This window comes from Sparus aurata, chromosome 24 (assembly GCF_900880675.1).
Source record: "Sparus aurata chromosome 24, fSpaAur1.1, whole genome shotgun sequence".
NCBI classification, from domain to species: domain Eukaryota; kingdom Metazoa; phylum Chordata; class Actinopteri; order Spariformes; family Sparidae; genus Sparus; species Sparus aurata.
Window position 1 is genome coordinate 1,351,943 of NC_044210.1, and position 27,904 is coordinate 1,379,846.

General features: G+C 39.8%; 1 protein-coding gene across 1 annotated transcript in view; it reads right to left on the bottom strand.

Moving 5' to 3' along the window:
- Window positions 1-3,636: 3,636 nt before the first annotated feature.
- prkx (protein kinase X-linked) overlaps window positions 3,637-27,904 on the bottom strand; it is a 58,605-nt gene continuing 34,337 nt past the window's right edge. The window contains exons 5-8 of the mRNA XM_030409948.1: window positions 23,046-23,141; window positions 15,256-15,313; window positions 9,113-9,190; window positions 3,637-8,267 (exon numbers count right to left, since the gene is read on the bottom strand). Of these exons, the coding sequence (XP_030265808.1) occupies window positions 8,142-8,267; window positions 9,113-9,190; window positions 15,256-15,313; window positions 23,046-23,141 (358 nt within the window). The 3' untranslated portion in view covers window positions 3,637-8,141. The remainder of the gene's footprint in view (window positions 8,268-9,112; window positions 9,191-15,255; window positions 15,314-23,045; window positions 23,142-27,904) is intronic.

The following is a 27,904-nucleotide window of genomic DNA, read 5'->3' on the forward strand; positions in this document are numbered from 1 at the left end:
ATCACAATTTCCCATTCTACCACATGCAGTCTGTGTCAAAGACATTCCTGAGAAACTTATTCAATAATGAAGTGTCTCGTTAGTCATACTCAGGGAAAAACAAACAGTGACCTCCTGGAACTGTCAATAAGTCAAGACACTGACCAACAAGTTCACTGGAGGGGGAAGGTAGGAGGGAGTCATGCTATACGGTGTTGAGGTGAAGTGAGTCTTGAGTCTTTTGCGGAAGATGGCGAGTGACTCTGCCGTCCTGACATTGGTTGGGAGTTTGTTCCACCACTGAGGCGCCAGAACAGAGAAGAGTTGCGACTTCGCTGAGCAAGCTTTGTTTGCTCTCAATGATGGCGGTACCAGCCGGCCAGCTGATGTAGTGGAGCGAAGTGCTTGCGCTTGGGCGTGTGGTCTGACCAGTGTTTGGAGGCTGCAACAGGAAGCCAGTGGAGGTCACGGAGAAGGGGGGCCAAATGGGAGAATTTGGGTAGATTGAAAATGAGGCATGCTGCAGCGTTCTGGATACCCTGTAACAGTTTAGTCGCAGAGGCTGGGAATCCTGCCAAGAGCGAGTTGCAGTTGTCCAGGCAGGAGATGACTAGCACTTGGACCAGGAGTTGCATTGCTTCCTTTGTGAGGAAAGATCGGCTCTAGCAGACGTTGTAGTGGGCTCTGTAGGATCGGGCCACAGCAGTGATGTTGGGCGTGCAGGATAGTCTGTCGTCGAGGATTACGTCCAGGTTCCTTGCAGTCAATGAAAGGCAGTACTTTGATGTCCTCAATAGTGACTAACAGGTCCATTCGAAAGCAGTCTTTCCCTGGGATGATGAGAAGTTCAGTTTTATGAAGATTGAGCTTGAGGTGATGGGCAGTTGTCCAAGCAGAGATGTCGGCCAGCCATTTCAAGAAGAGCATTTAAACATCAGGGTCGGAGGATGGGGAAAAGAGAGGAACAGTTGGGTGTTGTCTGTATAACAGTGGTAAGAGAATACATGTGATGTAATTGCAGAGCCTAGTGATCTAGTGTATAGTGAAAACATAAGTGGTCCGAGCACTGAGCCTCAAGGGACACCATTTTCCAGAAAGCAGGGTTTGCACAAGGAGTCATTCCTCATATCCTAAATGGTGCAATTTGTCAAATGTGGTGAGGACCAGGTTAGAGTAGAATCAGCGATGTAGAGTTCAGCCAAAGTGGAGAGGAGGATTTGGTGGTTGACTGTGTCAAATGCGGAAGGTCGAGGAGAATGAGGACAGTTGTGCAGGACGAGCTGGCTCTGGCAGATTGGAGATACTCAGTCACTGCGAGGAGGGCCATCTCACTTGAGTGAGTTGTTCTGAACCTGACTGATTGGGGTCAAGGAAGCCGTTTTGTGAAAGATAGGAGAGGACAGTTGGTTGTAGATGTTACAATCCAGTGTTTTAGAGAGGAATGAAAGAAGAGATGCAGGTCAGTAGTGTCGGATGTCAGCTGAGTCTAGGTTCGGTTTCTTTAGGAGTTGCCTTGCTGTAGCTGTCTGATTCAAGTGAATAATTTCCAGTGAAAAACCTGCTGTCTTTACTTAGAGACTTTTCTTACAGAGGAGTATGGAAGACTGATGGAGAGCTTCTTCACATGGTGCAACGACAATTGAATCTTAACACACACCAGTGAGTTTGTGTTGGACTGTTGCTGTACATCTGTTAAGGCCCCTACACACTAGGCTGAGGGTCAGCTGTCAGGCATTGTCAGTGCAGTCTATCCGGGCATCAAGTCAATTGGGTGTTTCTGCACTATCGGCACTGGACAGCCCTTGTCAGATGGCTTTTGACCAATTCAGCATATAGAATGGTCAGCGGCAAGGGAAATCACTCTGATTGGCTGTGTAGGTAAGCGGATCTAGCCTCGGTCTTCTCCATTAGGAGTCGCTATATTAGAGAGAGCGGTATCCAATATGCTGCTTAATCATAACAACAGTTTGTATAGTGGCAGAGAGGTATTTCTTTTAATGTAGGCGCAAAACATACAAGTTACTTGGTCGCCAGCTGTAGTCTTTGCGGTGTGTAAAAGTGCAGTTTTTTGGCTGGGATAAAGGAGACATGAAGTGACGCAACAGTCTGTCTTTGTCGAAGCTAGTTGTATGATGTCAGATTGGTGTGTTGGGCCTTATAATCATATTACTTCTGTGGGTTTTTGTTTGGTCAATAAAATACCATCTGCCCTCCTGTTATCGAGTTGTGGTGTTGAGTAATTGACAGAAAAGTGTTTGACCTTTTGTACCTATTATGTCATCACATAATTTACAACCTATTAGACATTTTTGTGAACTTGTGCCATGATTAGCGTATTAATTATTGAGTTGTCACTGGCACATAGGACACTGGCAGTCAGTAATCACTACAGACTTAGCATCAGAATATTCCTTAACTATACCATAATCACTTAAATATCCCGCACATTGTGGTTATACTGAATGTAACGCTGTTCCAAACTTACCTTGTAGTAAACACGAGCATATAGGTCGACAGTGAAAGCAGCGTATCAGAGCTCATATGAGCCCTGATACGCTGTATGTTTCTTGTTAGGCAGCAGCGACAAAGTCTGTATAAAGAGTAAGTCGAGGGGTCAAGCCCTGAACTTTCACCGGGGAGACTGACGTCATAAAATAACTTATGTATGTAACAAAAGTACATTGTTGCTGCTGTTACATAAGTAATGTAGTTATTTTGAGCCAAACCACTAAAATCTTTTCCTAAATCTAACCAAGCAGGTTTCTCGCCTAAACCTCATAAAACCGTCAGTGTACTGCTAAGGTTTGGTGCGCCTGCTGCTGGTACACCGCAACAGTCATGTTGTTTTGCGAGTCGCTCGCGATCTACCTATTCAGTTGTTTAGGTATGAGTATGTGTTGTATGTGTTTAAAATGAAATGACAATTATCACTATTTTTATGTTAACAATGTATCAAATGAATATATGCAGTGACAAAGGTGTCATTGTTGGTGATTGACCCACAGAAAGGTATCACCATCTCTTCAGTTCCCCTCCGCTCTTTTGAGCTTTTTAACCTCTGGTAGCTTGTGTTATGTCCCACATACTCAGCTCTCTTCAAATTCATTTTAGCAGATAGCTGTTTTCAAAGCACCACTACAGACTGGGCCTCTGATATGAATAGTTTTGTTTTAAATGACTGAGTATTGATTTTTTTTTTTTATCAAATATTATAGTCTTGTAATGTTTGCTGTACAGATAAATCATATCCCAATGTTAGAATTTCAGACCATACCAGTCAGCTTAGTATCAATGGAAATAGAGTTGACAAAGTTTTTATATATCTTATGTGTAGCAGACTAGTCTGTGGAAGAAAGCAGCATGTCGTCTAAACAGATAGAAGACTGTGCTGCGTCCTGTGGTGTACTGTATACTGATGCTCCACTTTGTTGCAGCGACACACAGAGCTGTTTGCAGAGAGAATCAGTACATTTTGTCATGAAAACCTTAGACTGTAGAAGCTTTCAACGTCATTCCATTTCCCAAATGTCAGATTTCCATTTTGTAAATATAAAAGCTTTGACTGAGTTCACAGGCTGCCAGCTGACCTTCAGATCGATGCTTGGCAGCAGCTGCTGAGTGATCAGAGGACAGGAATGAACAGGCAGGACAAGAGAAGAAGAGAAACATGTTTTCTTTCATTTTACTTTTCCAAACATTTCCAAAGAGTCTTCAGTCTTCATACAAACATGAGCCATTGCTTAGAGTTCCATGATTCAGAGTATAAAGGGAGTTACCATATATTAAAAGGCAATGTTATATACCGGGTATAAAATGATGTATGATTGTGCTGACAAAGCAAACATTTTAAAGGCAAAGGTTGGAATCTAAAGCATATTGATGGGTAAAACATAATGGGCTGGGGCTGGAAAAAAAACACCATGCTTTGTACAAAAACTGCTCTAAATGGATGCAAACCTCACTGAGAGCAGTCCAGTTTCCTCTACTCGGCAGAAAAAGCTTTACATACAGTGTGGTATGTGATAGCACAGGCATTTCCAGACAGTGGTAATGTGATATGATATTTTTTTATTATTATCAGCTAAATATAAACAGGAGACACAGGACCTACTACTGTGGGAATACATGTGTTGTGCAGGCCCATATAGTATACTGCACATGTTCACTGTAGAAGGGAGGATATGATGATGACATGATTCACATGTTCATATGAAGTTTGTCTTGTTGATGTTGAATACATAATGTCAAATCGACTAGTGTGTGTTTTAAAAACAATGGCAATGGATTCAATATGAAGCTGCCATTTCATATTTTGTGCAGACATATGAATGTTATCATTTTCCAGTGGTATATCAGCATGGTTATTGATTAATATGATCACAGTAATATCAGTATAAGTGTATAGAGTATATAGTAACACGAAATGTCAGCCAAAGATATGTACGAGGTGGTTTAATGTTCATGATGCATCATTTGACAGTTATAATAGACTAGTTTACAGCTGGGGGCTGTATTCACAAAGTAACTCATCTAAATACTCAGGGTCTTAATATATGACACTAAATGTTCCAGCTCAAAGTTGACGCTTAAAGGTCTCATTTGTTAGAAACTGTCAGAATTTGAAGGTAGCTCCAACAATATAGGGGGCAGCATAACCTCCTCTTGCTGCTCAATATACAGTAGAGTGGTGTAGGGTTGAAATATTTGTGTAAGGTAAAACACTAAGATGTTTAATGTACCTGACAACCTCTGCCATTTCATTTAGTTTGCAACCACTGTTGTCTAAGATGCATAAGGTATATATAATAACATTGTAGGACATTCACTGATGTAATTTATTTCTTTGAACAAACTGTATAAATATCTTCACACTGTGGTAACCACAGACCTTGATTCATACATTTAACTGAAAACCAATTTAAAAAAAACTCAGACTTTGAGATGAGGAAACCGGATGCGTATAGATGCTAACTGATGTCCAGGTTTTAGGACTCATTAGAACACCATCCTATACTCTTCGCTGTAGCCATCTTTGGTTGTAGCGACTAGCTGCAGTTTGCAAGTAGCTTAGTTAGCTGTGAAGCTACGTGGTCTTATTAGCTGACAGGAGTCTACCTGAAGAATGTGTTGAACAAAAGAAGATAATGGAGTTATTCTTATTCAGCTAATTTAGAGAAATGTTTGGCCTCAAGATGATTTGTGAATACAGCCCCTGATTAAAAAACAGCTTATTTTTCTCTCGGCTATAATGTACTTGTGTTGTATTTGTTGTCAATGATACTAATTTTATTGCCAGTTAACTGCATTTATCTACAGTGTAGTTTCAAAGTTCAACTGTAATATGTCCCACTCAGTACATATTTTTGTCAAAATCCTTTAACAGCCACATTTAAAGGATCCTTATTCAAACACACAGACTCTGTATGTACTTCTGCATTAAAAGAAGAATATCAGTCAACCTGTCAGTGATTGACATTGGCTCTGTTCAGACTGATCCTCTCCACATGATGATGCTCAGGAACAGTTGTGATATAATAGCAAAAAAAAATAATAATAATAATCACAGTAAGAAGCTTTTGTCTTTAGTTGATGGTGGTGAGTGTTATGAAAATGTGTGAAAAAGGAAACACAGTGATGAGGATGACAGGTGCCTGTTAAGTATCTTGGCCGAACAACTATCAGCCAGGTTGTTAAGAGAAAACACACAAAAACACTTCAGTGTTTCAAGTGTTTACTCCTCGTGCAACACACAAAAGGTAACACACGCATGTCAGCTGTGTATCAAAACAGGATCGAAACCAGTGAGAGGCTGGCAGATGACAACATGTCCTCAAACAAACACTGAAAAAAACCCCAATGGATTTGTTCAGACCAGCATTAGCACTGTGTGAGAAACACAGTCACAGTAAGGGCTATGACATAGAGCTGACCGGCAGGACAGTTGGCTCAAATTCTGTTTCAGTGTAGTGTGACGCTGTCCAGCAGAGTGCTGTGATGATTAATCAATCATCTGAAGGACTATGCATGTTTTTCCTGGAACATTATAATTAACGTTGCTTCAGGAACATCATTAAAACTGATCAATCATGTTTTTTTTATAATGTCATAGCTTTGCAACTCAAGAAAAAGACCAGAAAAATGAACACATGGGAGAAGGTATCCTTTCTGACACGTGGTTAACTTTGTTAAAGTTTAACACAATCCATGTTATGAAAAAGCTGTAACCTAAACTGTAGCAGAAAACTCAATAAAATGGACAATAATAAGTGAAGTTGGTGTAAAAACAACAGCTTAATTCAGTTGTGGATGATATTCCTTTCTCAATTTAAACTGATGCTCCCTGTACATTATCTATTATCATGTTTTAGGAACAACACCAACATGAGTGGTATGATATGATAAAAGATCAGATGAACCAGGACTAGATACCAGGGGTTCGCTATACCAATTTTTTGGATGGAAGCTGGGATTTGTGACTATAAATCATCTTCCTGTCTCATTTGAAGGCTTTAGCACATAACTACCACTTGAACTTGTGGGAGACCTGTCTGACTATCTGCAAACAATGACCATTTGCACAACATGACACCAAACTATTCAAATTAACCAGTTTTCTGTTGAAACCTAGTGAATTATTAATAAAAGAGGCTTTTTTGCATTATATTTTATAGTACAGTTGCAATGATTATTCGATTAATTGCCAACTATTACTATTTTGATATTCTGATATAGTAATTTTTGGACAATACAAGACATTTGAGGATGTCATCTGGGGCTTTGAGGAACCACCGTTTTCTGACATTTTATAAACCAAACAACAAATTGATTTATCTCGGATGAAAATAATCACTGGTTGCAGCCCTCATTTATGGTCTAACATCCTGTCTACAGAGGCGACGTGATCATTTGCTGCTGACGTGCTACTGTGGTGAAGCCAGTGTAGTTCATCACTGGTACCTGAAACATCACGCCCACGCCTACACACGGTGCCGTTTTTAGTCCAAATGCCAATGAGATATTTTGAGTTGGGTCACGAAGGGTGACGTTCAAAAATCGTTGCTTAGATATGAAAAGCAGACTAAATCATTTATTTTAAAGGCATTGCCCCAAAATACATTACTAAACCTTGACTACAGTAAACTGAAATGTCAATGAATACTAGCGGTCAACTTTAATGTAGCTCTGTAAAGTGACAGGTTAAATATTGACTGCCTCACATCCCAACACCTTTCCCCACACGTGACTTGGCTTTAAAGGCATGACAATAATGAGGACGAGGATGAGGATGAGTATAAAGTCAACCAGAAGTCAGTAGTTCATTTGTGGAACAGCTGTGTGGAAGTCTTGGCTGTCAATGAACCTATTTTTAGAGGTGAAATAGTAAAAAACAACCGCTGGGGGAAAAAGTTGACAAGTAGAAGACATGAGAGAACATTCAACAGTCTGTTCTCTGTAACAGCACCTCACATCAACTTCCATTATTACTAAACGCAGCACTCATGGCTGTGAAAAGCTCTATTTCAAGTGAACTTGATGTATTTGCAAGACATCACATCCGTCATGGTGAGGTAAGGCACCTTTTAACAAGTGCTACTGGTCACGCATTTTCAAATAAAGTGGCTGATTCACGACTACATACAGTATCAGGAGTCTAACACCACACATTAATGACTACTGGCCAGCTGGCAGTTACAGCACCAGTCTAGAGTCACATTAAATATGACCGCATGAACATTTTAAAAAGAGATAAAAAATTAAAACATGATTATATTAAAAAAAGACCTGATTTTTCTTTTTTTAAGCCTAGAAAGTAACAGTCTTTTGGTTTCAAAGGAACCACATCTTTTCTTTTTTTTCCTTTTTTGCATATGAGAAGGTTCAGAGAACAAATTGTGATAAAAAACAATTAAAACAGCAAAAGTTTGACTTTGATGTCAGATAAATAAAAATATAAAAAGCAAATCATCTCTGTGGTATGACACATGTCACAGTATCAATCATTTGGAGTTTGTCTTTGGGGAGGCCATTATTTCAGATACAATGCGACTCTCCCACTTTGATAAATAAGGATTTTCTCCATGAAAGTACCTGTAACAGTAACTCTACATTATGTTGTGTCAATTTTCAAGATATTTCATCAATAAATAAGCCAGGCTGAGTGATCAGAAGTTCTTGAAGATCTCCAAGTCCTTCTGAGGCACAGGAGGGTCTTTCTTCCAGTCTTCCTCTGGATAAACATCAAAGTTAGAGGTGTCCCCCTCATGGGAAACTTTAGGAGCTATGGGAGGCTGTGGAGACAACGGAACATTCAGTGCAAGCTCAAGCTTGTGGATTGCTATCAAAAGAAAATGGCCGAGAGACATCTAACCAAATATTTGATTCCAGAATTACTGTATGTATATTCTCGATCTAGCATATTTGGTCACAATTTCAGAAGACCTATCATAAATTCATTTTATGTTATGTTAGATTGTCACAAAGTAGTGTGTGTTTCACACATTCCATCACAGTAAATTGATGGATGTAAAAATCAGTGGAACTCAAAACTGCCATAAAATACATGTCCTTTACAAGTGGATGTACATTTTTGACCACGACTTTATATCATCATATTATACATTAAATATACCAACATATAGAGAACTATTATGACAACATTTGGTTGCAACAAATTTTCATTTTTGAAAATGATAGATGATAGATTCTAAGTTTGGCAAAAAAAATATTTGTGTTACAAATCTATTTAAATTAATACGTGCTACAAATTTCAAACTCAATCCAGTGAGAAATAAAGAATCAGTGAGGCTGAGAATACACATACACAGAATCACAAAAATTAAAGCAATTTAGCTCTGAAAGCCAACCCTTGAATTTCGAATGCGTTTTTACATGATTCTATTGAAGAAAATCCTCGACATGCACTGGGAAATGTTCTGTACTCCGAGTTCATAAGCAATGACCCACCTTTGAAAACCAAAATAAATACTCAAACTTTTTCAATGGAAAATTGTGTTTGACACAAATTTCAGTGTTAACACAAATCCCACCTACTTACTGTAGTTATTAGAATTAGTTATGTAGAATTAATTATAACTAGGCAGATAAAATTAATACTTTAGAGTAAATCTCTCACCTTCAGCTTCCTCAGAGGAACTGCGTCCCAGTCAATTGGCTTGAACCACCGATGCTTCTTCACGTCGTCAGCTCCATTCTGAAACAGAAAACATAGCTGTTGATAAGTAAGGCAAGGCAAAAGTTTATTTGTATAATACAATTCAGACACAAGACAACTCAAAGTGCTTTACAGGGCCATAACATAACATTAAGACATTAAAAAGTGCATTTCAAATACATAAAAAAGAAAAAGTAGGAAGAAAACATTAAAACAAGTTAAAAAAACAGAAAAATACAACAGCTTTAAAAGAGACAAAACTAAAGAATGACAGTGCACTGAAAGGCAGCGGCAAATAGAAAAGGGCTTCAGTCTTGATTTGAGAGTTGGAGCAGACCTGCAGTTTTCTGAGAGTTTGTTTCAGATTTGTGGTGCATAACAACTGAACACTGCTTCTCCATGTTTAGTTTTGATGGAAAGCAGATCTGTACCTAATGACCTCGGAGGTCTGGATGGTTCATAATGCATGAGGAGATCAGAAATGTATTTTGGCCCTAAACGATTCAGTGCTTTATAAACCAACAGCAGGATCTATAAATAAAGGGATGGGAGGGTAAAGGATATCATCAGAAATTGCAAATTTGCATTTAATATACTCAGGAGAAGTAGTTTGTGGTGAATTTTCATTATTGGATCATTTTTAACTGGGGCATTTGTGAATATCCTCTCATGTGTGACACAAATACTGGAATTACTAGATCTCCTGTTTGTGGATGCACACATTATATTCATCTCTTTACTCATTTGGTTTACAACCACTTTCATTCAGCACTAAGGAGGGACAAAGGAGAAAATCGAATCAAATTCCTTTTAAATGATACATAAATAAATTATATATATTTTTTAAAAATATGGACATCAAAGGAGACAAAACAGTACACCCTTGCTTGTTGCTTGTTAAATGATAAAATAATAGTTCAATTTGAAAACGAACCACCCTAAAACAAAATTAGGTCTGACCCACGGAGCAGCAGCAGCTGCTCTAATAGTCCAACACTCACCTCCCACTGATACGTAACAGCTGGCCAATCAGAGCCGATGCTGCTACTCTGTGGGTTTAACCTAATTTCATTTCATTTAAGTAATCTGAGTGACCCAATACTGTGTGTCGATGAGATATCATCTGTTGTGATGAGAGGTAAAGCCATGGGAGTGAAGTGTAGAGTGTGCAGACTCTAGACAGCCAGCTGTGTGCACATATCAGGCTGATGTCTTGTCAATACAAACAGCAGGAGCAGATGAATGACTGACGATGGCCACTTCCCACCCTGTATGCACTCAAACTGAGAACTGAAATGGATGTACAGTACTTATTTCATGCTTCTGGTAATGACACAAGACTACTGGATAAATTGCAAAAAATTATTATTCTCATGGTCCCCAGAGAATGTATCACTCATCACTTTAATAATCCTCTGACTTTTTCTCTTGTGCCATCATCACATCAAAATTTTACTTAGTCCAGTATTTTTGTTTATGATAGAATAGCTGTAGCTTTAACTGTCATTTTAATGTTGTAAGTTAATTGTTGATAAAAAGATAAATGTTAATTACAGAATGTTAACATGGTAAACATTTCAGCCCCTAAATATCAGCATGTTAGCACTGTCCTTTTGAGTCGTATCATTTAGTAACATTTAGCTCAAATCACTACTAAGCCTAACTAAAGTCACAGAGCTACTAGCATGGCTCTAAACTTCAAAGTGTTCGACAACATAAAATACATCGTTAAATGTCCAATAATTAACCATAAATGTCTTCTGTGTGATAAAAATGGCGGTTGCTGACAAATGTCTAAATGAGACTACAGAGATTGTGGGGGACATTAAACGTCATCACAGTGAACACGGAGACTAATCTACTCACTAGTCTGTCTTAACAGGCCGACTTCAGTTACAAACTATTCTAACTCTAACTTTACGACTGATCAATTTATATATACACAATTAAAAATATATTATTTATGTGTTTATAGTATAATATAGTAGGAAGCTTAGTGGTGGAGATGTTTAAGTCATGTGACCGTGATGTAGTCTAATTATAAGCCTCTAACATTAGCTTTTTACTGTTAGAGATTTAATTTATGCTTCAAAAAAGTGTGGTGTTCATCTGTGGCGATTATCTTGTGTTTGTCACAGAGATAATTTTTGGCGATATTCAAAAATCCCACTTGCTTTTGTTGAGGGAGCCCAGGGAGCTGCCAACCTCAGGGTTAGCCTACAAAAATATGTCATCCCCACACCACTACATTGGAATCGGCACTGGCCCTGAAAAATCAAGAATTTCGTCTGGCTCTGCATCTGTGATAAACCAAATGTACACAACAGTGACATCTCAAACTAACTGTTTTTGGCAAAATCAATGTCATTTTCTTGAGTCCTTGGAAATCCAATCTCAAACCTAACGTGTGAAAATGGTGTTATTAATTAGATAAATTAATGAAAGGTGCACTTTAGATGAAAGATGTACACAAAATACTCTACATATGCTACCTGGAAAGGATAAACATTGTGAGTGGTTCTACAGTGTCAAGTATCAATTACAGACTTGAGATAGTTGATTAATGCATCTTTTAAATGTAACTGTAATTAAACACTGTAGAAGTCATCCATTGTAGTGGCACAGTCCAGCCCCTGCACATGAGAACAGAAAGCCTGTGACTGCACAGCAACATCAGTGTTAATGAGCGATGTGACCGGAATATTGGCAGCCACAAATCAATATCATCTTGCCTGGGATTATATGAGTTAATCACTGGGTTTAGACAAGTATTTGTTTTATTGAGAGCAGCTCTCAGTATGCAGCTCCTTTCACTAATGTTAATTGAAAAGCTCCAGTCCTCCAGTTTGAATGGGAATCTACACAGCAGCCATTGATAAATTATGAAGGGGCAGGCTCCCAGTAAAATGTGAAATGCACACACTGTTTTCCATTCAATAACTTCTCCAAGAGATCACTAGAAAGAAAGGCTCTTAACTTTCTGAGGCTGTACACAGTGAAGTCAGACTAAATACTTTCCTTTCACATTTCTTCTTGGGTGTTAGGGTTCTGAAATGGATCTGTTCAGGAGGTTTAATTGGAGTGAAATCGAGCAGATTTATGAGTTCTTTAATTCCAATCTCATAATCAGGGGATTGACCTCGATATGAAGCTCTCTTAAAATACATTAATTGCAGTAAATCAACTTATTGCTTTGAGGAGGGCAGCTCACTGCACATGAAAAAGCTGGAGCTCTAATGGAAAGGGTCAGTATGGGCTCAAATTGCTGCTGGCAGCCATAGTTGCTACATTATTTCTAAGCTATTTATACAACCTGCCTCAGAACTAGGTAGTCTCAGTTTCTTGTGTAACCCTGTGTCAGGTTGGTAACCGTATAGAAGTTATTCTACAACTAAACTGCTGTAGGAGAGCATCAAGTCAAAATAATGGTTTTATAAGTCTTACATTGCACTGTCTAGGCTTTAGTCGTGTGTATCTCCCACCTTCAAAATACAGCTTACAGCACAGTGAAACTGTTGGGCTGAACATTTTAGACATTATACAACTTCCACTTTCTGTACCACTGTGTAAATGTTTTTTTTATTTAGTAGATATGTGAAAAAAAATCTGGGCCCGTATTCACAAAGAATCTTAAGGCTTAAAGTAGCTCCTAACAAGCGAATTTAGGAGCAACTCCTAAAAATGATGGGCGTGTCAGTCGTAACTTTAGGACTCCTAATTTTTGAAGATAAGAGTTATTCACAAAACATTTTAGGCCTAAAAGTAGCACCTAAGTCTGGGAGACCTTAGAAGTAGTCCAGAGGACTCCTAACTCGCTAAGACCTGGTCACAGCCCGAATGTTTTGGAGACGCTAATGACAGGGAATTATTAAAACGATGTCGGATGGACCGTGAAGGGATTGAAGTTGTGGTTGAGTTGGTGAGGGACGCAATAACGTTCCCAATCAACTGAAACAATCCAATAACGCCAGAGTTAAAATGTTTGGCAACACTCCGGTGTTTGGCTACGGGGAAAATGCAGCTCTTCACACGGGACTAGTATCACCTGGGGACCTCAAGTGATTTAGAAATTATCCCACCACGTCTGTGTTTCGTGCGGCGCATTTGCACAGGATAAGCAGAGTCTGTGTTTTAACTCGAATATACTGACATTACCCCCCGGGTCGATTGCACCGGAGCCCTTTTTGGAGCAGCACAACGGTTAGATATGGATATTTTTAATATAATAACTGGTGAGCCTCTTGAAAGATGGAAAAATGTTCCTTACCGCATGCTGCCATGCATGTAATCCATCTAATCATCTTTCAAGATTTTGCTCTTTTGATGAGCCTCCTGAATTTGCACCCAAAATGCTGTCAAAACTTTCATTTATAATTCCCAACGCAGCCTCCATAATTCTTGACTGGGAAAAGGCAGAACAATGCATGGAAACACACAAAACCTTAAGAAAAACAAAAAACGACCCCAAATCACAGAGATGCCGATTCGCACAGGACTAATATTATCACATGACCTCTGAGTTTGACAAAATATGGTAGGTAATTTGCAGTGGAATTTTTACTTTAGAAATTACGGACATTGCAGATTCGCACGGGATTAAGATCACAGACGACCTCCGCAATTATTACAAATTACTGGAGGTCCCCAGGTTATACTAGTCCCGTGCGAATAGGGCTTTTGTCAATCGGAAAAAGTTGCATTCCATCAATACACAAATTGTCTTTGACGCATGTTACAATAAACTGGACATTGTTGCGAAATGGCGATTTTTACACACGATTCCCGAATTGTAATGGAGAGTGGTTTGACGCAGCTTTTCGAGCAAATGCCGCTTTTATTGGCAATATACGTTTTTCATTGCAATCTTCTAATTTGTAACTTTTATTTGGGGGGGGGGGGGGCCACTTAAATCTCCTCATAAATACATTTCTTTATCCAATATCTTTTCATAGGCTTTGTCATGGCCTTGTAGGCAACTTCCTTATTTTAACTTCATGCATTGCGTAGCCTAAATTACTTTTCAATGGGCTGCCCTGTCACTCAACAACCAATCACCGTTGTCACCGCTTCTAAGTGCGTCCTTATAAAATGACGTCATCCATAGCAACAGAGAGTTACTTCTAGTTTAGGAGTTCAATGTTTTCATAACTAAAAGAAGGTCTCAGCGGCTTTGTGAATTACTTTTAAGAAACGACTCCTACATAAAAACTTTTAGTCCGATTTAGGAGTCCTCCTAACGTTAAGATAATAGTCTTTGTGAATACGGGCCCTGATCATTACGTTAGCACTAGTTATCAAACATTATACATGATTATCATAATAATCTACACAATTGAAGGATAAATAAAAAGGTTGTTATCTTCATCTGGGTTGCACTTAGTAATTAACAAGTGGTCATAACAATAAGATTCACAAGCAGCGGTGTGTAATGTGTGGCTACACACAGGGGGATTTATCCAGGCCTGAAACAGGTACTTGTTTTGCACAGAATCTCCACTTATTAGATTCTTTTGGGCCTTTTAACAACATTTCATGGTCTTTGTGTTTTTAACATTGGGACATCAAATTATGGTTTGATAATTTTCTGAAAGATTTTATTTTCTCTCCAAATGTAAACATGTTGCTTGCCTGTCTGCTTTTACATCTCCACTGTAGACTAAATGAATGACTTAACTCATGTTTCTCCTGTGTTGGTGCTGGAACAAGGGTCTACAAATATGTCTTTGTGTTGTCCAACTGTGCTTTCTACTGTTACGGCTTGACAAGTCATTAAAACACCTCTATAACTGTGTTGCTGAGAGGAGTATGTATGTAAGTATGTTGTTCTGACTGAAAATATTTATATAAGTCAGACCTACAATAGAGGCATCCACAGACACCCATCTTGCTGTAAGTAAAAAAAAAAAAAAACCTTAGAAGTTCAGCAGAGACTTCTGTAAGTGTTCCTTCATTTGTGACTAATTGAGACCATGTGTAGCTTCAGTCACACTGAAGGCCTTTCCTATCCTGTCCTTGTCCTCATACTGCTGATGTCAAACTACCTACCAGAGGTATGAAATATGGTGCCATGTGGTTCAGGGAGACAGGAAGTCTAACCAACTCACCTTCATGTTGCCTAGCCGCCGGGCTCGGTCAATGACCAGAAATTTCTTGATGAGGTCTCTGGGGGGAAAAGAAACAGTGAGTCAATCCAAAGCTGTACAATCTCTCTCCCTCTCATGAGGAAAAACTGTCAGAAGGTCCTCCCAAGCACTGTCGAAATGACAAATTCATCCTCACTAAAGGCAGCCTGACAGCCTTTAAAAAGTGAAGAGGTCAGGCAAAGTGAGTTGTGTTCCTCTGACAATCTTTTAATTGAAGAAAGTGAGCACTTTTTTCGAGACAGGATCTTTGAGACTATAGACATGTAGACAATTCATGAGAGAGGAATGAGGATGATTCACGGGGATCTTAAAATGGCAAAGTGTAGGCTTTAGGATGAAATGTGATAGGTGCTGACGAACAGAGAGCTTTTGATGAAGGTACCGTATCTCACATCCCAACAGCTTGCTGACAGGCTCATAAATACAGTGGCTGGATGTTGGCAAGTCAGCTATTTCTCTGTTTCCGACTAAATCCCTCCTATGTTTAAAGACAGGCCTTTGGAGTGATACGTCACAGAGAAATATTTTAATCAGCTCCAGGGCAAAATATTTGTATTCATGCCTTTTCATGGATTTCACGAAGGAGAATTCATCCAGAAATGATGCGGGACAAAACAAGGAGGAAGGAAGGATGTGAAAAAAAGGCTCCTAGAATTTTTGCGGTTCATTTTCCCAACAGATGTTGGCTTTTCCTTTTTCCAATTGCAATTCTCAATCTCTTTACCCCCTACAGCCGCATTAATCATTACGGATTTGATGCCATAGATTACAAGGTAAGTAAGGTGGTTTGCATCAGCTGTGTTAAGAAAGGCAAGTTTATTTGTATAGCACAATTCAGACACAAGGCAACTCAAAGTGATATACAGGGGCATATAAATTACATTAATTATTAATTACATCCCATAATATCCTATCATATCCCAGCATATTCTATTATATCTCATCATATCCCATGGGGCGGCTATAGCTCAGGACGTAGAGCAGGTCAGTAATCAGAAGGTCACTGGTTCGAATCCCAACTCCCTCCAGCTGCATGTCGAATTGTCCTTGAGCAAGATACTGAACTCCAAATTGCTCCATATGAGCAGTTGGCATCTTGCATGGCAGCCTTCGCCTGTGTATGTGAATGGGTGAATTTGTGTAGAAATGCAACTCCATTTAACATTATATGAAAATAATAATAATAAAAATAATAAATAGGACATCAACCTGAAGTGGTTTCATGATTAGCAGAAGGATATCTTCTGTTTGTAAGGGTCTTAAATGAATACTGAACTTTATCTGTTGATTCACACCATTAAATTTGGGTGTGGGTGCAGATAGAGGGACAGGTCCATGATTTTTTTCTCGCTATCTTACAAGTGAATTTCCCAGAGAATCATATATGGATTGTGATAAAAACAAATCAGACGCAATTATGTGGTTGGTATCTATGAGTGAGTACAATTATTGATCCTAGAGGCAGGGCTCGACAGTGCGACTGTTTTGTTCGCATTTGCGAGTAGATTATTTCCAGTGCGAATAGAAAATTACATTCAGTCGTATCAGTGCGACTCCGACAGAAACTGTAGTACATGCACCGTTTTGCTGTTTACGTGAGCACTGAGCAGTATTTTTTATTTATTTTTTGGCAACCTGAATCGTCTCCTCCAATGCAAGCGCAGCATTGTAGCTACGTAATCAGATCTAACCAATGCATTGCTTCCATAACAGACACGTGACCACACGCGCACACACAGTGAAGACTGCAGCGCGAAAACTAAAATCAAAACACAAAAATGGAGAAGCGAAAGAGTGTCGGCGTCGTGAAAATGAACCCCCTAACGCATTATTTTCAGAAAACAAGAGAGGATGATAAGAAGGAAGACAGAAACGAGAGCAACAAAGAAGAAGAAGAGGACGAAGAAGAGGACGGGGTGTTAAACGAGGTGGTAGTTGGAGAGAAAGGAGAGGGTGACGCAGCAGGCAGCCGGGGCACTGTAGCTGTGAAGCTTTATAAGTACAACCCTCAGTGGGAAAACGTGTTTAAGTGGTTGGTGTTTAAAGAGGGCAAAATGTTCTGTAAATGGTGCCTTGCTCATCCAAAGTTAGCGGGGAAAAACGCACATTTTCATTGTGCTACTAAAAAATGTTGTGTGATACAAAATTTTTCAGCATGGGAGCACAGTGCTACTTGGAAAAAAGCTTAGTGTCAAGCCCTGAGAGGGGAAATTGCTTGCATTACAGCTGCTCCTATTCAAGGTCAAGAATATGCAGAAAAAAAAACTCATCATGAAAAATAAAATAAATAATAATAGTAATAATTATCATTATTATTATTACTATTATTAAAATTTGACGTGGATCCTGGCTCTGGGACAATTAAGAATAGGGATAATGTTAGCCATTTACCCTCTAACACATTCTTGCCAGCCCCCTGGGGAGCCAAACACATCTCAGAAATCACATGCAGACTTCCCAGAACATACTGACAGCAGAGGAAGGTGTCGAGGTGGTGCAGAGGGCATTAGGTCAGGTCAACACAATGTCAACATGTCTATAACAAGTCCTTAACAACCAGCTAATTTTATGACTAATGTCTTACAAGACCTTTACTGCCAGGGCCACCCTGGGACAGTAGTCCAGTCTAATGCTGAGCAGCTGCTGCTGCTGCTGGAGACACAGCAGTCTCTGCAAGGCCTTTCAATGCTTGACGGACGGGAGTGTGTGACGTGGAACTGTGTAAGAGTGATATAAATGGTGGAAATATTAAAATCCTTCTGTCTGCTGGCTGCAAGATAGATGGCTTAACAGTAGGAAGCTGTGGCTTCGCTGAATTATCAGGGGAAGCAGTGTGTGTCTGGTCTCTCCGGGCCCACTGTGTCAGGACTGATTGAGTGAGTGAGTGCGTGCACACACCCACACCCACACAAACCCCCACACACACACAGTCTCACACACACACACAGTCTCTCTCACACACACACACACACACACACACACACACACACACACACACACCTACACACACCCACACACACCCACACACATTTTGCAGAGCCTGTAATCTAGCACATTCCTGAGCCTTCCAGCTGGTTTAATGGGCAGGGTGAGCGGTTGGGGAACCTGTCCAAATCAGCTGGGTGTGTCATTAGTGACTGCAGGTCAACCTGAAGCCCCCCTTTAGCTCCAGGGAGCTCATTGTCCCTGTATTAAAGGGGACTGCAGCACTTAAGAGACCCAATCGACAGCCAATGTGGCTCCACAACCGTTTTAAGTATTATGCTTTAATTGGCATTTAAATGGTGGTGGCGGTGGGGGAATTTTGGTGGAGTGCGTCAGTGACTGTCAATAGGTAGTCTGTCATTTTCTGACTGGCCATAGCTTATGAAGATGTTCACCTGTAGGCCAGGTTTTGGTTTTAGAAGGGCACCAGGGCTGGAGTTAAAGCTAAGGACATTCAGGTCAAGTTCCTGGAGGGGCTTGTATAATCTAGGGAACTTTTTTTGGCCGATTTTAGACTCAGTTTTATTAAATTGATGTGATTAGTATTTTAAAGTCAACAATTCACAACCAGAATATTACAAGGATAGAGGACATCATGCAGATGAAACCACTTAAAGTTCCTGTCCCTCCCTGAAGAGGGCCCCAATCGGCCTGTGACGGGCCGCGGTCAGTGTTGGAGGAGTCCGTGGCTGGAATGTGATCCCCGCGATGATACCGAATCGTAACACCCCTAAGCGCTATGTGTGGGAACCACTTGCAATGGCCCATCTATCCAGCAGGTCTAGCAGTGATGATAAAAGCTGAAGCATTATTTCACTACTGATTCACTACTGATTTCACGGCCTGCCTTTGGGAAATCAGTTGTTCTTACTGTATCACTGGCATACACTATTTGACTCGTGTTTAGAAATCGATGCTATATAACCACAATAACAAACAAAAACTTGTGTTATTAAATCATTAATTATTGAGCCACATTACTTTAATTGTTGATTTAACAACAAGGGGAAAAACTATTATAGTCTAAGACCCGAAAAAGTTGTTTTTTGTTTGTTACAGTTACTTTTGTGAGCATAATCTTATGAACGAAACGATAGATCTTGCAACAAAAACTAAGATATCAGTTGTTATAAAACAGAATTTCTCTTTTAATCAAAACCAGTCTGTCTTAACATACTAACACTGGTACATGTGGTGGTCCTCAATGTGTTTTTGAAATTCAGACTTTACTCTCATAGTCAGCACCAGTCAGTTAAACGTATTACTAGAGATGGTCCGATCAGGTTTTTTGGGACCGATACCGATCACCTAAAGCCTCACCGATCCGATTACCAATCAGAACCGATCGATCATGTGGAACGATATTATTAATATTTATATTATTTTACTGTTTCCCCATTAATTCATCCACTCATGCAAATGCCTTTGTCTTTCATTTATGTTAACCTTGTAATTATTTATTTATACTACTAGATTACCTTTATTTATTGCAAAACAGTAACTTCAATATTCCTTCATAGCAGCAGTGGCACTGTGGAAAACAATATGCCAAAATAGCCTCTAGAAGGCAGTCAAGAAGAGCTGAAGGTTGAAAGTTCAGTCATTTATTGATATTAGCCATTTAAATGGCTGTATTGTTGCATACATAGTATAAAAAAATAAAATATAAATTGAGCCTATATAAGCTGTATAGCCTTCTTGTGATTCCCATGGCCTTCTCACCGCGAGGGTTGTAGGGCTGCGTGCTCTCCAATGTTGTTTGCAGCAGTGCCTGTGGGGTCGGCGTTGTCTTTTTCTTTTCGCTAGTTAGTTGCAGGAAATCGTTATGTTCAGTGCTGTGAAACGACTAAGTGCCGAATTAAATTGGTAGTATTAAAACTACTTGGTTTGTTTCCCCCACGAGGCACTAAACGCTTGCATGCGTTACAGCTGGCGTGTGTGACATCTGTCTCACATATTTCAAAGAACTTCCATATAACTGACATGTTAGCAGTGCATGCAGGCGGTGTGACCACAACACAACACTTCTTCTTTGTTTTGAAGCGGCAGCGGTTTGGCGCACTACCGCCCCCTTTGGATCCGGAATGTAACAAACACAAGCACATGTATAATATATGTATAATGCGATTGGATCGGTGATTTTAACCTTTTATCGGATTTCCCGATCGATCGTTTTTTTACCATATCGGCCCGATCCGATCAGTTACTGATCGATCGGCACCATCTCTACTTATTACTATTATCAAGTGCATATTTAAAGTACATATTGTGTGTAATTTGTACTGAAATTTAATAGTTTCCTGGTCAAATGTTGCTTTATAAAATATGGGCATTAGGTAAACTATTGCCTCTAAGATGTAATACACATAATATGCAAGTAACCTTGTAGATTCAACTGTGTTAAATTTTTACTTTTTGTTTTTTTATATTCAAAATTTAAACTGTGTTCAATAACATAAGTAGTTTGCCTTTTGGTCCAGGTGATCAGGTGACTATTGTAGCCCTACTGGTCTACCAGCAGACTAAGCTAATCACAAAAAAAACAAGCAACAATAAAAACACCAATCATCCTTGAAGCAAGGTGTGGAGGGAGTTTGTGTTCTACACTGTTGATGGAAAATGAACGAAAAAAGAAGAAAGCTTTGTAAAAAAGGAGCTGTCTTATTCTAAAACCACAATGTATCTGTGGACTCACCTGCTATCTGCAAAACAAGTGAAAGCAGAAACAAATGGTGCAACATCAACTGCTTACTTTTCACCCACTCATCCTCGGGAGGCAGAAACTTATATAAAGGCCCTCACCAATAATATGGCAATACTTATATGTGGCATTTTTTCAGTAGACGGTTGTCAAGATAATAAACTAACTAAAACCATTGTATTATATTCACAGTTGCACCGCAACCCAAAGACATATTGTGCAGTTGTATGACACTACATAGACAAATATAAAGACTGTAAGGCCCCACTTAGACAGAATAAGGCCTTATGGCAATCTCCTATCCTCCCATTCATTTAAATTATGATAGTGTGTTTAGGCTGTAGCAGCACGGATGTCTTGCAGAAGGATCAAACATTACCGACTTTGGAGAATTTGTTGCAGAGGTCATCACGTAAGGAACACAGTAGAGATTTCTGTGTATAACGTTATGTTTCACTTGTATTAACTCAATTGGCCTTGTAGAGCAGATTAAACCCAACTGTTATGATAGGCCTCACATCCTAAATGTTTACTTTTGTTTTGTAATCTGTCGATATGGGAAGCAATCACTTGTAACAACGGCATGCTAGCAACAGAACAATATAGCAGTTTCTCTTTTGTTGTTTAATGATGTTGGCGAACTGCTTTGCGGTGCATTACCGCCAACTTCTGGATTGTGCATGCCCCATGTCCACAAAGATAGTGATGTTTTTTTTTTTTTATTTGAAATTAAGACATCATAGCAAGTAGGATGAGGGTGCATAACATGATCCAAAGAATGCAAAAATACAGTGACTATCATCGCCTAGGTCAGAAAGAGTGACAGTGACATCACCAGGGAGACGGGAGAGATTTCCAACTCAAAACACTTTCTCTCGGCGGCCAATTGCCACTGCACACACTCTTGGACACCAGGGTGGGAATTTCACGGCGGCCACGGCGGCCATGGCCTCTTGGCCTCTTGGCACTCTATGGCCTCGATGCCCCATGAAAAAAAAAATCATCGTACGGCCACAGGGGCCTTTGTGCCCCTGGCCCGGTCAGCATAGTGTTCTTGCTTTGAATTACAGCCACCTGAGTGCACAGTAGTCACTCACAGTAACTTCAGTGAGTTTGCGGTTCGCGCAGGTGGAGTCTCATCATCACGATGATCTCACGTGAAAGCCTCTCAAACAGCAGCAGCATTTAAAAACAGAAGAATGACACTTACAGCACAGCAAGTGAGCTCAGCTGGTTTTGATATGATATGTAACTGACTTATGTGGTAGGATTTAGTTCGGTAAAGTTGGAAACAGATTCGAACCTCCCCGATCAATAACTCATAAGCGAAACATTGTTAAAACACAAACGACGACTCTTAACTACCGTAGTAAAGTTGACAACAAGCTACAACCGTATTTTCATCAAAACGAGCGCTCCTCGTTTTGATGCTCCTCCAACACCGAAAAGAGATACTACAAAAAATATTCAAGAACTTCACCATTATTCGGTGTAGTGTCACCAAAATCACTCCACACACCAGTGGTCTCCTGCTGGTTATTCCACAAATCTTTGTTTGGAAGAAATGTGCTTTGGCATAATTTGGGGGAATTATTATTGGGAGAAATATTCAATACCTTCACTAATATTCAGTGTACTGTCACCAAAATGTTTAATTATTTTTAAAAAATCTTTTCTAATGTAACATTAACTTGATATTGGTATTAAAAATGTTTTAATACATAATCCATGTCTTATTATAAATTAGGATGTTATGGTATCAATCTGAAAGGTAAATCATCAAATTTTACTCAATGGCCTTTGTGCCCTGTCATGTGGCCTTGGTGCCCCTAAAAAAAAGAAGAAAAGTGAAGTGATTCTGTCTGAATGAGACAATGTCTTGCAGGGAAATGTGAAAAAAAATAAGGAAAGACTTTTTGAGTGACAACTCAAGTACATTTAGGATTAATAAATCCTAAAAGTACACACACACACACACACACACACACACACACACACACACACACACACACACACACACACACTCCTGTTGTAATTTGATGTCGGCCTGGTCTGAGGAGCTTACTTGACATAGAAATCCAGATGGCGTGGGAATTCCAGTTTTCCAGCCAGGATCTTCTGATAGATTCCAAACGGATTGTCATCAAAGAACGGTGGGTACCTGTAGAGAGAAATAAATGTCATCTCCAGCCTGCTCCTCTTAAGCTGCACACACACTGTCACAGTGAGCAAACCCAATTTGTGCTGTGCGAAAGCAGCATGATGCAACAAACAGGTAAGGTGGGCAAGAGCTTACACACATTCACCTGGATAAGTTTGAACAAAATGGAGGAGAGGTCACCATTTAGAGTCTGGGGGCTATGAAAACTTTGCTGTAGACAAAGCAGCTGTTGTTCACAGCCGTTTTGAAGATTCAGTGTGCGTGTTAGTGTTTCTACCACCCACAGGCCCTCTGCTGCTGCACTGCACTCCACTAAATGCTTCCCCAGCTCTCCTGTTCTTCCCTCTGCTCCAGCCTGGACAAGTCATTACCCACAAATTACATAATGGGACCAGCCTCTAAATCCATTATGCATGGGGCAGACAGGCGCATAATCGCACCAGTTTGTCACACGCCACTTGCCTTCCAAGAGAAAAGCTCCAGAGTCAGGGAACTGGGATGGGGGCGTCTACGAGCGCCACAGACTGCGCTCATGTGTTTTTTGTTTTTCTTCTCCAACACTGGTGCTGTAATAGGTGGAAAATCTGGGTCACTGAGGCAAAATGGGAGGAGGATAACATGATATGACCATTTTGTAACTTAAATGGTTTGTTTAACAGCAGACAATATTAATAATAATAGTAAAGGGGCTGTGGGACTTAAGGTGGAAACTTTTTGCTTCAGAATGATTCCCCTCTGAATGTTTTGTTGAGTGGATGGTAAAGGTATCAACAATATTAATTTATCCTACCACTGACATCCTGTGAAGAAACTGTATCTATCAACCAAAATATCACATTAATTATTACATATCTGTTAGAGAGGGGAACATTACATTAAAGTCTTTTGCCATTAGACATTTAATTTACAAGATGTTAAAGCATGATGAGTGCTGACCACTTTTAGGGTTTGCATTGTTCCAATTAACAGTCTGAATCAAGTTTTTATACTGAATGTTGTTTCAAAATTGAATGCTTTAAACAGATCTTTCCAGTTCAGTGGGGAGCACTGAAAAGCAGGTGACTTTCGTTGAAAGCAAAAATGGTTCGGTCATAAAACTGTCAGCAGAGGGCTTCACTGACATACAGTACCACAACAGACAGTGCACATTTAGATGAACATTGCACACAGATCCATCTAGTGTATGTAGATTTTCTATTCTATTGTAATGTATCTGTTTATTTGAGTATATTCTTATTTTGTATCCAAATTTCTCTTAGTCAACTCCTACCTTGTGCTGCTACTTTTTGTATTGTATCGTTTTGCACACTGATTTTTCCCTTTGCTGCTACGCCAAATTGAATTTCTCCTACGGGTGATCAGTGAAGGTACATGTTACATGTACATGTTATCTTATGTTAACAGATTAGTCACTTAAATAAGACAACACCATCTTTTTCTGTGAAAGAGCTTTCTAAAACCATGGGCTGTATGGCGAAGTTTGTGTGCCACATACCGGTGTGTAATTCTTAATATCAGCAATGTCTTTAATATGTGCTATATTTGTCTAACTTCAGCTTCTGTTTTATTGAATTTGCATGGATGTGACTTTTTTCACCTGAGAGTTGGGGCTCTATAAAACAACAATATCAAAGAGGATGTTTTATAGCTTCTGTACTCAAAACTTAAAGAGGAGCTTTTTAGGTATGATATTTAAACCTATGGGTAAGTGGCCTCCTCATGTATAATAAAATTTACTTTTTTGTTTGTTTTGGATGTGCCAAAGTCAATTTTCTGTATAATAAAGTTCTAATCTTTTCTCTACGATTAGGTAATCTGGTTTGGGTATTAAAGCTGTAGTCTGTAACTATTTTTTTTGTCATATTTGCTAAAATTTTCATCATGATCTGACAGTAGAACAGTAGAATAAGATACAGGTCTGCTGCGTAAAAATCCATTGTCTGTGGGTCCACCCAGTGGCTGTAATTTGACTTGCAAGAATCCACCGCTCCCGTATCAACACAACCAATCATAGCCAAGGAGAGTGTCTGTGAAGTGTCAATCATTCTCAGGGCTGTACAGTGCGAGCATTTTACTAGCATATGCGCCTAAAAATAGATAATTACTATTTCCATCGTTACAACACCGTTACCGACTATTAAATGTGGCGCATTACAAACTGAAGTTGATCATTGAAGCTGTTTTCATCCGACTCGGCTCTCAGCCACCGGAGCTGCAGAGCTGTTTTATTTTCCTCCGGTGAGGGAGGAGGGAGGGGCGGGACAACCGCATAAGTGATGATGATTGGCTCTCTAACGTTGAGTGAGAGTTCTTAAGCCAATCAGTGGCAATGTTCGGTTTACACACAAGCCACACACGCACACAAGCAGCCTCACACACACAAACTAGCAGAGGTGAACTGAAGCAATGAAGAGTCCGGAGGGAAAGTTAACGTTTTCAAAGTGGAAGTACAGACACTACTTTAATCTCCTTTGTCCACGTCCATTGTAAGCAACTCTGATCTAATGAAGCATCTCTCAGTGGCACACGCTTCTACAAAACTAACACTGGCCAAAAACTCTGTTGCTGACGCTGCTGATGATGATAGCAGGCCAGGTGTGGCTAACGTGAGCTCTGCTAACAGCTTCACAAAAACTTGTGAAATTGGAAATTAGCTAAGGCTATAAATACTATGATGCTTTCTGTTGGATTGTTGTACAACCCACATGATCTGTATCTGTCCCTATCAAATAAACCAAAGAAAAAAAGAAAAAAGACTGAACTGAATGCAATGATAGACAGGTATGTTGTTGAGAACTTGCTCCTGTTATCAACAGTTGACTCAGACTCCTTCAGAGCACTCATTGGTAAAATATCGGGGAGAACAGGAGCCGGTCCGCCATGCATAAATACATTTTCTAAATACATATTTAGATGCCGAGTACGCTAAAATGAATGCCGAGCTCAAAAGGGGGAATAAATAAAAGTAACGCAATAGTTACTTTTCCTGGTAACTAATTACTTTTATAGTTGAGTAATTCAGACAACAAAGAACTTCTTTCTTTTTTCTTCACATGCTGGATAAACTCAGCTAAGAGTGCCAGGTGACCTGACTGCAAAAAGATGTGGGACAGGGATGTTCTCTGTGTTTAACTGAGGGTTGCAGTAGGCCTTATGATGGCACTGTGTTTATATGTTTGAGTGCACATGTGTGTTACTGTGTACGTGATTTAAGTGTTAATAATAAAATTGTGTTATTTAAGAAATTTCAAAGTGCTCCTAAATTTTTTCTGTGCTCCTAAATTTTTTCATTTAGGAGCACCTGTGCTACTAGTGAAAAAGCTAAGCGTACAGCCCTGATACTCATGCATACACTGCTGGCAGACCCCCTCTCTCACGCAGCGTGTACTGGGCAGTGCCCCTCTACCGCACAGGCGCAGTGCCTGCTCTTACCTGGTCAGATACTTTCAAGCTCAAACTGTAAATAATGGCGGAAAAGCATCGGAGCTGAACAATGCCCCACCATGTCCCACGTCAAAGAGAAGAAATAAGAAGACTGACAAAGAAAGGAAGTGTAAAAACATAGAACTGGACCGAGCCAGAGAGAAAACTAGGATAAATATTGGAGCGTCATTTCAGAGGTGGAGAGAGCTATGGGATTTCTAAGGACTTTTCTGCTGGGCAAGTAAGGACCCCTGCTTGATATATGTTTAATTCTATGTTTTAACCATAAGGCTATGTTAGCAGCGGTTACAGTAATACTCGCAATAGCGCATATCACTGTATGATGTTGCAGTGAAGCTATGTAGCTTGCTGCTAAATCTAGCTTGTTAGCTTGTATGCTAACTCCGGTGTTTAGCTCTGTCTTTATGGCTACTGGCTAGCAAAAGTGTCTTTCAAGTGACTGGGCAGTTATAATGTTAGTTTGTGTTCAGTACGCTCTGAAGTGGTTGAATTGGCTTAGAGAAATAACGTTACTCATGCTTCAGAAAGGCAGCATGGTAATGATGATTACCTAGTAACTCTACAGCGTTACTACGATCTGACGAATATTGTTTGTTACTCGGGATATCTACAGTGATCTGCATGAGGCACTCTTCATTGTTATTTAGTTCTATTGGTCAGTAAGAGAACAATCGGGGCTTATGTTGTTGTTATTTTGAATGCACCGTCTTGGTTATCTGGCGTCCTCTGTTACCGTGGTTACAAGCCTGCTCGTGTACAGCAGGCTCCTCTGTGGGGAGGGCTGCAGCACAGCAGAGAGGAAGGAGGGACCTGGGAGCTGTATCATTCAAATTTACATTCAAAGTCCACTTTTTTCTCAAAACTCCAGACTGCAGCTTTAATTTGCCCTTAAGGCAGGGCTCCAGACTTTTTCCACTAGTAGCACTGGGGTTCTCTACAGACAATATTAGGTGAACCAACTCAGAATTTAGAAGCAACATCTGTAAGAAAACACATGGCTGTATCGTTACTACGGTGCATGTTTATATACTATGAAAATCTGGTCACGGTCACTTCTTGCCCATGTCCAGGAAACATCTCACATCCTATTCCTCTCTTTAGGGTGGAGGGTGTCAGATTTCGTAAGTACAGTAACAAACCTGGTATGTATTGAGGAAATGGATAATTGTTTTGTTCTTTTGAGATTGTTTTTTTTTTTTTTTTATTGCAGGCAAAACGTCACAAGCGATGACACTGCTCCTAGTGATTCATATGATATACAATAATGATTTTAAAAACTAAATCACAGGAGGACATATTTTCAAGTTCCTCAGTGGTTG